Genomic DNA, 14173 nt, shown 5'->3' with positions numbered 1-14173 from the left:
TCAGATTCACTGGGATTTGGATTTTCTCTTTCATGAACATCTATTAATGTCTTTTATTTTTTAACCTAAACAAAGTTCTTGTTTTTTAAATCATTATACATGCAATAGTTTGAAGAGTTGAATATCCTTCAGGGCTTGCTTAAAGGAAGCCAAGAGCAGACCTAGACCTACCACTTCCTCGGCCCAGAGGCTGAAACTTTCACCTCTTAAAGCCCTCGATGTGTCCCTTTGCAGCTATCATCTCTGGCCCTTTCAGTGCAGAACGTCCCATTCCTCAGTGAAGGGATATTTTCTCGAATAATTACCTTTTGTTTCCCTTGTTCACTCTTTTTAGAACTCCCATTATTGAAATATTAGACATTCTGGACAGGTCCTCTAGTTCTTTTATCTCCCATCCCCAACTTACCATTACTTTGTTTTTTGGTGAGACTTTCTCAGTTTTATCTTCTAACCTGTCTATTAGTTGTATACTTCTGATATCACATTTTTGATTTCAGAGTTCATTTTTGTTTTCTAAATGCATCTTTTTGTAAGTACCTTATTCCTTCAAGGAGGTAAAATTTAAAAAAAAAAATATCCTGAGGCTCACTGAATAGTATTTTGAGCAGGGGGTTCTTCTTCCTGTACAACATCTGCAACTGCCAGTCAGTCCACTGCTGTTCTTATGATGTTGATCTCTGTCGTTCCTAGAAGGACACTGTGTAGAGTGATGCTTGACTGACTGTTCGCATTTGAGAATCGGATGCTAAATGCTGGCTGGGAGCTCTCTAAGCACAGGAGGGGCTTATGGACTTCACTGGTGGGTGATCTGTTGAGCCCTGTCTTGGGGAACCCCAGATGTCATATTCTTATCTTCAGTCTGGCCTCTTGGTCCAGTCAGGTGCTTCCAATCTCCTGTCTGGGAAAGCATCACCTGGCTGCCAGGGTTCTGAGAGCGGAGTGGGAACCAGACATCTAGTAGACAAACTGTCAGTCCCTTAAGTGAAATCTTGCTTTCCCATGGGGGAGGTCTTCTTTCTGGAGCAAGAGTGGGGCCACGCACAACTAGAACTAAGATGGAAAAGAAGGACTTCTACATTCCCTAGAATACTTGATCCCATTTAAGGCACAAAGAAGGCAGGGACCTCTTCTCAACTCACCCTCTAAAGCTTACATTCGAATAAGAGTCTTCTAACAGAGACAGAGAAGGAGTACAACCCCTGTTGGTCGCAAAGCAAAAAGAGTGTTGAGAGACAATGAACCGGCAAAGACAAAAGAGAATCGTCCCATAATGCTGATTCCAGGAAGTTGAAAAGGTAACAGGAGGTATATGTGAGAAGAGAAGATAGGAGGAGTGGAATTAGAAAGAGAAGGGGAATTCTGCAGAAAGATTTCCCTGGGCACTTTACCTCCAGAACTGTAGGGATGCGGATAAGGGAAGAGTTATTCACCAAGATGGGGCAATGGCAAAAGCACAGCAGGGGTGCCTCTGGAAGCCACTCTACCCAGTACGCTGGGGACACTGCACTGGTCAAAGCTTAAGGGCTCTAAATCCAACCTAGCAATGGATAAAGGCTCCAGACTCTGTCTTACCCATCCCAGAAGCACCCTTCGCCATGTCTATGTGCTCTGACAATACAGGACTGACTCAGGCAGTGCCCATACCTGTATCTGTGGAAGGAGGGGCAGACTTGTTGGGAAGTTGACTGGTCTTCTTCTAGTCTTGAAAATTTTTGAGGAACCACTCATGGAAAAGCCCATGCTAAATTCATGTATTTTTCCTAGGATATATCATGACATGCTTTTATTTTGTCAATAAGAACCTGTACCAATCAAAAGAGAATCCAGTCCCACTCACAGCCTTTCCCTGCATATTTTCTTGTCTGCTTTTTTACTCATTGCAGAGCTGACCACATCACCACCCCCACTGGTACTGTTGCTCCCACCCCCATCCTTGGGTCACCAGGAATCATGCGGTCTATAGATGGTCACCTTAGATATGCACAGGTATGTGGGGAGAAAGAGGAAAAAGAGGCAGTGCAGCTCAGTTACCTGAGCTTGGCAATGAGTCAGAAGTGCCTATCTTCCAACTCAGAGGAAGGTATTATAACCCTTGTCGGTCCCACTAAAGAAAGAACATACTAGAAAGCACATCAGAACCAACCACAGCAGATTTCAACATATGCTCAACTGCCCCTGTTTTCCGCAGTCCACATTAAAAAACAACACAAGCAAATTGCCGCAACAAAACCTCCAACTTCCAGGGATTGAGAAGTCAGTTTTCTAGAAGTGGAGAAAAGTTTACTCTGATTTTTCAGTGACCCAAAATATGACTATATATGGGCTGCAGAAATGTAAGTGGGATGCAGATGGCTTCATAAGGCATTATTGCAAGGAAAATGGATTACAACCCTATGAAGGGCAGCTATTAGAGAAGCAAAAGAAAATTAAACAAATCTAAAAAAGAGCCATTTAGCCCTTTCTGAAAGCTGCGGCCACCCTGCTCGATTCTACTTGATGCACATGGGCAGTTCTCATTAAGGCAAATTGCAAACGTGCAACAGAGGGGGAACTGAACACTTATAAAACAGCCAGTGGAGCCAGTCTGCAATGAAATGTTTGTGATGAAATTGCAGGCGTCTCCCAAATTGCTAAAATGTGCCAGTTGCTTTAGGTTTCTGATCAATCTCCATTTTTTGTAAAGTTGGTCAGCAGAGAGCGGAAAATGAGTTTGGATGATGGGCTCAGCTCTGTAAATGACTATGCTCCATGACCCCCCCAACCACACCCACTTCAGGAGGTAGATGTGCTGCAAAGGATGTGATGTGCTGTAGCAGTTTCCTAGGCATAGTTTCCATAAAACACCAAAGGGGCTAGGAACCCACAATGGAGGGCCCTACAAAGCTGGAGAAATAAAACATGATTGTATATAGGGAACATTTCATTCTACCTCACAAACAATTATCCCTGTATTGGCTCAATGAAGAGAAAAAAGAAAATAAGAAAACTACTGGCTAGAGTCTTCATTAATGTTTCACATGACATTGGCTGTTGACTTGTCCTGTTATAGGGCTGGAATATCAGCCTTGATATCTCCAAGGTGCTGAACTGGCTGATGCTTGGTACTCAATTAGATGGACTGTCTTATTGAACTATTCTGCTGAGGACCATGGCAAACTTCAAAATGTCTTGGTTAAGAAAAGCATTTGTTTATCTATAATAAATTGGACTTGTCAACTAATGCTGCATAGTAAAAAGAAGGCCAAGTCATTCTGGCCCACTGCTATCAACACTGATTTTCCAAATGCCAGTACAGGTAAGAGAAGGTTAAAGCCAGCACAGGGCACAGCACGTTACCTTTACAGGGAAGATTTCCTGTCCAAATCCATCCAAACGTTCCACTTCATTGATGTACATCAGTTCAGCTTCTGCTGGCAGGATTCCACTAAAATCAAAATAGCATCGAAGGAAGAAATGGTCAAGGGCAATCAGTGGAAGATCCCACTCTCCTGATGGCAAATTCCAGAGCTGTGGTTTAGCTCTAGTTTCTGGGAAGAGCAATCATTACCCAACTGTGAGGGTAGGGTGCATTACTAAGTAATTCATTAACATCTTTCCCAGTAGCCTTTTACTCAACAGGGAATAATAAGAGGAAGGTAAAGTATTTAATTAAGAGCCACAGCCCTATAAACATGAAATAATTATTCCAGACATCCCTTCGAATATGTTGCCTACTTTAAAAAGAAGTTATTTTTCTCTCATCTGGGAGAAATCTTCATTATGGGGGAAAAAAAAAAAAAGGAAAAAGTTTATAATGAGGATAATATTTTGGGAGTCAAATGGCCATGGCTCATGCCTATAATCCCAGCATTTTGGGAGGCTGAGGCAGGTGGATCACTTGAGGTCAGGCATTCGAGATCAGCCTGGACCACATGGTGAAATCCCATCTCCACTAAAAATATAAAAATTAGCTGGGTGTGGTGGTGCATGAGCCTGTAATCCCAGCTACTCGAGAGTCTGAGGCATGAGAATTGCTTGAACCCTGGAGGTGGAGGTTGCAGTGGCCCAAGATCACAGCACTGCACTCCAGTCTGGGTGACATAGTGAGAATGTCAAAAAAAAAAAAAAAAAAAGCCATGATGAGAGAACTTAGGATCACTCCATAGGCCTTGATATCAAACTCTTGGTGCTTCCTTGAATTAAAGTTTCTCTCTTTTTCTTTCCTTCACCTGCCTACCACTCAACACAGCACTTTAGGTCTTTACTCTCTCAGCACAGGCTTCCTAGATTCTCTGAGGAAGGAAGGAAGGGAGGGAGGGAGGGACGGAGGGAGGAAAGGAAGGAACCGAGCAGTTTTCAAGTCGACATTCACCTTTTCAGAACGGAAGTACAGAGCTGAGTCACGTGGTGGAAGAAATACAAGTGTGTTGGCTCAAGCCCAGAGTTGCTGATAGGGAGATGGATGCCTCCTGCCCCACAGGCAGTAAACATCTGTTGTGCAGGCAGCCCCTTACCCTCTGCCTGCCTTACCTGTGGGCTTTGTGTTCTTGGGCTACCTTCTGGGTCAGCTCCTCCAGAACAGCCTCTTCCAGGGCCAAATCCTATAAAAATAGAAAGTGCTTAAGGTCACACGAGGGTGTGGGCATTTGCTATTTTGATTGCAAACCTTAAAAGCTCCCTTCCTCAGATGTTCCTGATTAGTCACATTTCCTCAATATCTCCTTTACTGCTGTAGAATTAAAGGTTGTAATTTTTAGATATGAGTTATGATTTCTACTGTTATAACATGGCTCTCCATTGTAACAGGTTATTTCCAGGTATATTTTGGGTTGCCCCCTAAGTTCTGTGGTGCCGGGGAATAGCTCTTTTCATTCATTCTTCTCTATCCGCCTGCTTCTCAGATGTACATTTATAAAAAATGCTTTGCATGTGCTTACATATTTCTAATGCTTGGGGTATAGGCCAATGAGTTCCTAAGCCATCATCCTTTCAAAAGTTGAGCCTAGAAAGGGACTGTGCCAGTCCTTTCTGTATACCAGGAAACGAATTCAAAATCGCTGAAGGCAGAGTAGGCTCATTCCGATGTTACTTGATGGTCATGGGGGCAGAGGAAGCCATGATGGCTAAAACATCTCCAGAGAGCTCTGTAAGGCAACAGGTGTGTAGCTCACTAGTCAGCTGAACCCCAGGTCCCTGAAATCCACGATGTGCTGACTACTGTGGACTCAGAAGAACCGATTACACACATCTTTTCCCAACTCCCCTTCCGAAACACCATGGTGGGAGGATTGACATCATGGAAATGGGCTTGCTAAACACTGGCCAGGGAAGCACTGCTTAGGATGGTGAGATGGAATCAAGAGGAATAATCCAAAATGAGCAGACCAAAGCAATTCATTCTTGAGAAGTTGATAGAGGTAGAGATTCTAGAGTTTGTCTCATGCCGGTGGTGGCCGGGGGCTCAAGTCCCAGGCCAGCTGCTTCTAGCTTTCCTGGGGAGCAGATCCCACATATTCCAGGCTAGTAAGCACCAAGAGAGGCACAGATGGGCACCGTTTTCCTGTGAGCTTCAGAGGGGATGTCAGAAGGAAGTCTGAGCTACACCCTGACGTGGGTACCATCCTACTAGGAAGGGAGGTAAGGACTGATATTTTGGCAGAAATCATAACAAATGCCCCATTCCCTTGATTCTAAAATACGATTTATATAAAGATTTCATCTCCAATTTAACTTTTCATGGATGACAACACTACCCCTAAAAATGTACACCTCAAAACTGTGAAAAACATCCCATCTCAACTCGTTAAAATGTGAAAAATCAATATATTTTAAAACTGGAAAGCAAGGGCATAATTATATGCTAAAAATTCCATAGCTCTGCATGTCCTGCTAATTCTAGAGTTCATGAGAAACTTTAGAGCAGACAGGGAATTATGGCAGCTCTTACTTTTCACATAACTGATTAATTTGCGGTTTCCCGTTTAACCATCCATTGAAATGACTCAAGTTCATGATAAGAAATAAGCTCAACATTTTTAGTTTCATCTTGTGGAGTAACAAGGATACCACAAGACTTACAAAGTTAGCTATGTGTGTGCATCTAGGTATTGAGTAAAAACCCCATTAATTTTGAAAAGCTAATGAAGGGCATATGGCAACAGAATAAAGTGAAGATCAAAAAGTGTTCCATTAAATCTCTGTTTCCTACTTTTAAAAAAGAAGAAGCCCAGAGGTACCCCTTCTGCTATTGTTCTCAACTTAACCGCCTCCATCTGCACCTGGGGCCTCCCTGGGGTATGTGCCCCACCAGGGAGAGTGTGAGCGTGGCCCTGTGGGAATGAAAAATGGCAGAGCGCATGCCTGTACACAGCCACACACCTGTGGAGCGCTCTGTGTACTTGACTTTGTTCTTTTCTCTGCTGAAGAAATGCCATTTAACAAATTTGGTTACATTGTAAGATCAAACACAGCCATTCATCCTATCTTCCCTCCCCCACCAAAGGAATGCATTCTCTTTGAAAGTTCCAGTGGAACCAAGCAGAAAGTTTACACCCTTCTAAGACTACCCCTGGCCTACTCAGCAAGGTCAACAGCTGGGCCTGGCATGCAGACCATTCTTCAATGTGATTCAGCTTCCCCTTCCAGACCTCCTTGCCCAAGAGGTCAAGTCCCAGGCCAACGCCTCTTCTAACACACACTGCTTTTACATTTCCATTCAGAAAGGATGGGCCTTTACATGCTCATCCTCCCTGGGAGAACCATCCCGTCACATCATGCAGTGTGAAATGCCACATCATCCTTAGGTCCTGTCTCAGCTACCACTTCCCTTAATAGGGCTCTCCTCTCTCCCCAGCTGGACGTAAGCATTTTCGCCTTTTGACCTACCTCTTCCCCTTGTGCATGTCTCCTCTCGTATTCTGCCCACTGCATTTCTTACACGGTTATGTGTATACTCGTCTTATCCTTGATCCTTGTCTCCCACCCTCTATGAGAGTATAGGCTCCTCAAGGGCAGCAATTCTTCTTCATATCACTTAAGGGGCCTATCATAGGGCTTCTGTGCAATGACAGCTTATAAGGGCTAAATATATAGTAAGTGATCAATACATGCTTCTTGAACTGAACTCACTATGCAACATGTAAATTTCATATTGTCAAACAAAAGTTTAAGTACACAGAGCTGATTAACAATCACTGTACCTTCTGCCTGTGCTCTGCTTACATAACAAAAAAAAAAAAAAAAAAAAAGCATAGAGTGATGTTACCTGGAAAGCACACCCTTCAACGGCCTTATATTTGCAAGACATACAGACAGAATAATAGTGCTAATAACAATAATAATATGACAACTAAATAAACAGTTGTTGAGAATTTACCACGTGGCAACTTGTATTATGTATTTCATAGTAGGTATTTCACAAGTATTATGTCCTTTAATGCTCACAACGAAATTAGGTTTGTTATTCTCATTTTTAGATGAGAAAACTGAGGCTTGGAAAGGTTAAATAACTTACACAAAGTCATGTAGCCAATAAGGGGCACAGCTAGGATAGGGTCACAGCACTGCTCAGCAAAGGTGCCATGAAATTGCCAGCCACAGGCCACAGTGCACCCAGGATACAATGGGGCAGGGGTAGGGGCTGAAAGTGGACAGCCAATAACTAAAGTCTAGGAATATTCACAACTCAGATAAGGCCTCTGCCACATCACCTTCAGTGTCCAACAGGGCTTTTTGGGATGACGAACATGTTCCGTATCTGAGCTTTCCAATACAGTAGCCTCTAGACACATGCCGCTACGGTGCACTAAAAATGTAGCCAAGGCCGTTGCAGTGACTCAGCCTGTAATCCCAGCACTTTAGGAGGCCAAGGAGCGCGGATCACTTGAGGCCAGGAGTTCAAGACCAGCCTAGCCAACATGGCGAACCCCATCTCTATTAAAAATACAAAAATTAGCCAGGTGCGGTGGCACACACCTGTTGTCACAGGAGGGACTTAGGAGGCTGAGGCAGGAGAATTGCTTGAACCCGAGAGGCGGAGGTTGCAGTGAGCTGAGATTGCGCCACTGCACTCCAGCCTGGGTGACAGAGTGAGACTGTCTCAAAAAAAAAAAAAAAAAAAGGTAGCCAATGCAATCAAGCAACTAAATTTTTAATTTTATTTAACTTGCATTACTTTAAATTTGAATGTAAATATCCACACATGGTTAGCGGCTACCACCCCGAAGAGAGCCATTTTAGATCCAAGAATAACAATGTCAACATTTGTCTGTCCAGTGACAAGATTATGAAGTCTATGCTGTTCATGTATCTGATTTGCCTATTGTTTAGTGGAAACAGTCTTATTCTGAAAGAGGTATAATGTACAAAATAACTCCTTTACTATTTCATAGCACTTTAACCTGTCAGAGCATTTTACCATCTACAAACTCATAAATATCATGCCGGTAATCACCTTTGAAAATTCTGAGAAGCACCCAAACCTGGTCTCCTCCTAAAGGCAATGTAATAAAGGCCTTTAATGAGAGTAAGGTGAATAAAATGTGGGAAATTATCAACCCACCATTACCAACTACCCCATTTGACGCAAAGATGTACACACTCTAAAATTCTAAGTTTGAGCCTCACTTTCCTCCCACCAAGCACATTGGGAAACACCCTGACTTTTGGGATGAGCTTCTGAGACATTAGAAATGTTGACTCAAGCATACTGACATTAAGCCCTATGAAGAACTTCTCTGCTAAGTAACATGTTAATCTCTTTGGAGTTTCATTTAATGAGTAGAATTAACAAGGTATGAAAACAGCAGGCACAGCAGATAATACCACTGTTTACTTGGAGGGAAATAAAAAAAGAATGGAGGCTGGACACGGTGGCTCATGCCTGTTATCCCAGCACTCTGGGAGGCCAAGGCGGGTGGATCACCTGAGGTCAGGAGTTCAAGACCAGTCTGGCCAACATGGTGAAACCCCATATCTACTAAAAATACAAAAAATTAGCTGGGCATGGTGGCGCACACCTGTAATCCCAGCTACTCGGGAGGCTGAGGCAGGAGGCGGAGGTTGCAGTGAGCTGAGATGGTGCCATTGCATTCCAGCCTGGGCAACAAGAGTGAAACTCCATCTCAAAAAAAAAGAATGGAGTTATTCATGAAAAGTTAAGAGATGTGCAATATTCCCTAACCATTAAGAACAAGGTTAGCTTTCAACCAATTTAGACTGCCCTCATGCACTAATATGAATAATTCCGGACTTACCTATCCTAGTCTCTCAAAACCTAAAACCTTTGTCACCAGACACTCCAATTTCTCCCATATGCCATCACTGATAAGTTGCCAGATTTTGCCTATTTTACTTCAAAATATCCCTTGCTTTGCTTTCTTGTTTTTCTTTCACTAACATCTAAATTATATCCTGTGCCCAGAACACTAAAACAGATTCCCAGCTGGCCAGCTCAAACAGCAGTTCTCAAAGTGTGGGGTCTGCAGAACTCAAAGGTGCCCGTGCATTCTAACTCCTCAGACGTTTCCAGTCTCATCTGCCACAACTCCCCTCCAGTAGCTACAGTCAAACCAGCCAGTGGATGCTTTCTGAACACCCAGGCCACACTGCCTCTGCTCCTTCTGTCTAAATCATTCCTTGCTCCCTACCTCTTTGCCTAATAGCTCACACGCCATTGGTCTTTCAGCCTTCCCTAATCCCCCAAGGGCATGTGACCTCTTCCCACATAAAATTTATCACACACTTTATCATACTTGGCTCTTTATTCTGATTTTGCAAACTTCCTATTTAACCAACCACACTGTAGTCTCCTTGAAAACAAGCACCATTTCTTATATAATTTCATCCCCTGGGTGTTAGTCACTCAGGTCAGTGCTTGGGGTGAAAGAGTTGACCAAAAAAATAAGTAGTGAATAATCATGATTTCTGAAACCAGAGCCAGAATGTTGATTGGTTATAGCTGTTCCCTAAAATGACTTTCAAATTTTTTTTTTTTTTTCCTGAGACGGAGTCTTGCTCTGTTGCTCAGGCTAGAGTGCAGTGGCATGATCTCGGCTCGCTGCAAGCTCTGCCGCCTCCCAGGTTCACGCCATTCTCCTGCCTCGGCCTCCCCATAAGCTGGGACTACAGGCGCCCGCCACCACGCCCAGCTAATATTTTTTGTATTTTTAGTAGAGACGGGGTTTCACTGTGTTAGCCAGGATGGTCTTGATCTCCTGACCTCGTGATCCACCCGCCTCGGCTTCCCAAAGTGCTGGGATTACAGGTGTGAGCCACTGCGCCCAGCTAAAAATTTTTTAATCCCTCCTAATTAACACACTTCTCTTTTACTCTGAAGCTACCAACCAGCCAACCAACCAACAAAAATTCCCCAGGGGTTAAAATCTAGTCTACCTTTACTTCAACCCAGGAATGGGCATTTTACTTTATTGATTCATTTTATTTTATTTTATTTTTTATTTTTTGCATTGGAGTCTTTCTCTGTTGCCCAGGCTGGAATGCAGTGGTGTGATCTTGGCTCACTGCAACCTCCATTTCCTGGGTTCAAGCGATTTTCCTGCCTCAGCCTCCTGAGTAGCTGGGACTACAGGTGCATGCCACCACACCCACCTAATTTCTTTTTTTTGTATTTTTAGTAGAGACAGGGTTTCATCGTGTTAGCCAGGATGGTCTTGATCTCCTGACCTCACGATCCACCTACCTCGGCCTCCCAAAGTGCTGGGGTTACAGGCGTGACCCACCGCACCCAGTCTCATTCTAAAATTTTTATGAGCACAGGCTGTGTGCCAGATGACAGTGAACAAGACAGGGTCCCTGTTTAAAGACCATAGAACTGACCATCTAGCTGACAGTAATAAATACATACTTATGTACACACATAAGAATGAATAATGTCAGATACAGAAGTACACATACGAAAACTGATTTAACAGGAAGGATGGTGAGGGTGTATGAGACAGGAGGTCAAGGAAAGAAAGAGCTCCCTGGGAGGTAATATTTGAATTGAGACGCGAATGTCATAAAGACCTGGAGCAGCGCATTCCAGACAGAGGAAACCCACAAACAAAGGCTCTGGGGTGAGCAGAAGCTCAGTACGTTCAGACAAAAAAAAGAGCCAGCATGCCAGAGGGTGGAGAGTAAATGAGGGAGAGAGAGCAGCAAAGCAGGGACATGTCTTTTTTGTTAAAACAAAACAAAACTTTAATTCTATTGACAAATAATAATTGCATCTATTTACAGTACAATGTGATGTTGTGACCCATGTATATATTGTGGAATGGGCAAGTTAGTCTAATTAACATATCCCTCATCTCCTATAATTATCATTTCTTTGTGGTGAGAACATTTAAAATCTACTCCTTTAGCAATTTTGAAATACACATTATCATCAATGATAGTCACCTTGCTGTGCAATACATCACCAGAACTTATTCCTAACTTTGTACCCTTTGATCAACATTTCCTCCTTCCACCCAACACTCAGCTTTGGGAACCACCATTCCACTCTCTACATCTATGAGTTCAACCTTTTTTGATTCCACATACAAATGAGATTGGGCAGTATTTGTCTTTCTGTGCCTCGTTTTTTCACTTAGCATAATGTACTCTACACTCATCCATCTTATGGCAAATAACAAAATTCTGTTCTAAGGCCAAATAGTATTCCATTGTGTGTATACACCACATTTTTACCCATTGATCTGCTGGTGAGAGCTTAGGTTGTTTCCATATCTTGGCTATTACGAACAATGTGGCAATGATCACGGGAGTGTAGACATCTCTTTGACATACCATTTCATTTTCTTTAGCTATATACCCAGAAGTGAGACTGCTGGATTATGTGGTAGTTCTATTTTTAATTTTTCAAGGAACCTCTAAACTGTTTTGCAAAATGGCTGGAAGTTATACCTCCTTTACTCCTCATGTTCAGTAACACTTGTTATCTTTTACCCTTCATGCTCAGTACTCCTCATGCTCAGTAAGACTTTACTCCTCACGCTCAATAACTTTACTCCTCATGCTCAGTAACACTTGTTATTGTCCATCTTTTTGATAACAGCCAATCTAACAGATGTGAGGTGGTATTTCATTGTGGTTTTAATTTGCATTTCCCTGATGATTAATGATACTGGGCATTTTTCATATGTCTGTCAGCCTTCTGTATATTTCCTTTGAGAAATGTCTATTCAGGTCCCTTGACTGTTTTTTAATAGGGCTATTTGTTTCCTTGTTGAGTAGTTTGAGTTCCTTATATAGTTTGAGCCCTTATCTGATGTATAATTTTGCAAATATTTTCTTTCAATGTGGGGCTTGTCTCTTTATCTCTGTTGTTTCCTTTGTTGTACAGAAGCTTTTTAGTTTGATGCAATCTCATTTATCTGTTTTTACTTTTGTTGCCTATGTTTTGGGGGTCATATGCAAGAAATCGCTGCCCAGACCAATGTCATGTAGCTTTTCCCCCATGTTTTTTTCTAGTGTTTTATAATTTCAGGTCTTACATTTAAGTCTTTTTCTTTTTCTTTTTTCTTTTGTTAGATAAAGTCTTGCTTTGTCACCAGGCTGGAGTGCAGTGGCACAATCTCAGCTCACTGCAACCTCCACCTCCTGGGTTCCAGCGATTCTCCTGCCTCAGCCTCCTGAGTAGCTGCGACCAGAGGCGTGCGCCACCATGCCCAGCTAATTTTTGTATTTTTAGTAGAGACAGGGTTCCACCATGTTGGCCAGGATGGCGTCTATCTCTCAACCTTGTGATCTGGCCGCCTAGGCCTCCCAAAGTGCTGAGATTATGGGCGTGAGCCACTGTGCCTGGCCACATTTAAGTCTTTAATACATTTTGAATTGATTTTTGTACAAAGGGTGAGATAAGGATCCAAATTCAATCCTCTGCATGTAGATGGCCAGTTTTCCCAGCACCAGTTGCTGAAGATACTGCCCTTTCACCAGTGTGTTCTCAGCCCCTCTGTTGAAAAATCTATTGGTAGATGTGTGTGATTTACTTCTGGGCATTCTATCCTGTTCCATTGGTCATTGTGTCTATTTTTTTGCTAGTTTCATATTGTTTTAATTACTATAGCTTTGAAATATAGTTTGAAATAAGGTAGTGTGGTATCTCCTGCTTACTTCTTTTGCTCAAAATTACTTGGGCTAATTGGGGTCTCTGGTGATTCCATATGAATTTTAGGATTGTTTTCTATTTCCTTGAAGAATGATGTTGGAATTTTGATAGGGATTGCATTAATTTGTAGATTACTTTTGGCAGACATTTTAACAATATTGATTCTTCCAATCCGTGAAGATGGGGTATCTTTCCATTTGTATCATCTTAAATTTCTTTCATCAATGTTTTATAGTTTCCAGCATACAGAATTTTCACCTTCTCAGTTAAATTTACTCCTAGGTTTTTGGTGTTTGTTCTTTTAATATCATTGTAAATGGGATTGTTTTCTGTCAACTCTCACTACTTGTATTAAACATAGTACTGGAAGTCCTATCCAGAGCCATTAGGCAAGAGAAATAAAAAACAGCCAAATAGGAAAGGAAGAAGTAAAATTATGCTTGATGATGACATGATCTTATATGCAGAAAACCCTAAATATTCCACAAAAAAACTGATAAAACTGAGAAACAAATTTAGTACTGTTTCAGGTTACAAAATCAGCATAGAAAAATCAGTAGCATTTTTATATACTAATAAGAAACTATCTGAAAAAGAAATTAGGGAAGTGTCTTGAGGCAGAAAGAGACATTTTTACCTTCTCAGTGTGTTTTATAAAACTCGCCCCTACTTTACAAACACATCGACTTTTTCCCCAGGGAATATGCGTATGTAAAATCCTGAAATTTTCTTTTTTTTTCTTTTTTTTTTTTTTTGAGACGGAGTCTCGCTCTGTCGCCCAGGCTGGAGTGCAGTGGCGCAATCTCGGCTCACTGTAAGCTCCGCCTCCCGGGTTCACGCCATTCTCCTGCCTCAGCCTCCCGAGTAGCTGGGACTACAGGCGCCCGCCACTGTGCCCGGCTAATTCTTTTTCTATTTTTTAGTAGAGACGGGGTTTCACCATGGTCTCGATCTCCTGACCTTGTGATCCTCCCGCCTCGGCCTCCCAAAGTGCTGGGATTACAGGCGTGAGCCACCGCGCGCGGCCAAATCCTGAAATTTTCAAAGGAAAGAACTAAACGTCCAAAGAAGGTAGAAAAT

At 42.4% G+C, this 14173-nt stretch overlaps 1 protein-coding gene across 2 annotated transcripts in view; it reads right to left on the bottom strand.

The window, feature by feature from the left end:
• PTPN14 (protein tyrosine phosphatase non-receptor type 14) overlaps positions 1–14173 on the bottom strand; it is a 205382-nt gene that overhangs the window by 49718 nt on the left and 141491 nt on the right. For both annotated transcript variants that reach the window (XM_007988457.3, XM_007988458.3), the window contains 2 exons: positions 4510–4580; positions 3337–3424 (listed from right to left, as the gene is read on the bottom strand). In XM_007988457.3, the coding sequence (XP_007986648.2) occupies positions 3337–3424; positions 4510–4580 (159 nt within the window). The remainder of the gene's footprint in view (positions 1–3336; positions 3425–4509; positions 4581–14173) is intronic.

Source organism: Chlorocebus sabaeus, chromosome 25 (assembly GCF_047675955.1).
Source record: "Chlorocebus sabaeus isolate Y175 chromosome 25, mChlSab1.0.hap1, whole genome shotgun sequence".
Taxonomy (NCBI): Eukaryota; Metazoa; Chordata; class Mammalia; order Primates; family Cercopithecidae; genus Chlorocebus; species Chlorocebus sabaeus.
This window is presented reverse-complemented; position numbering and strand designations above follow the sequence as displayed.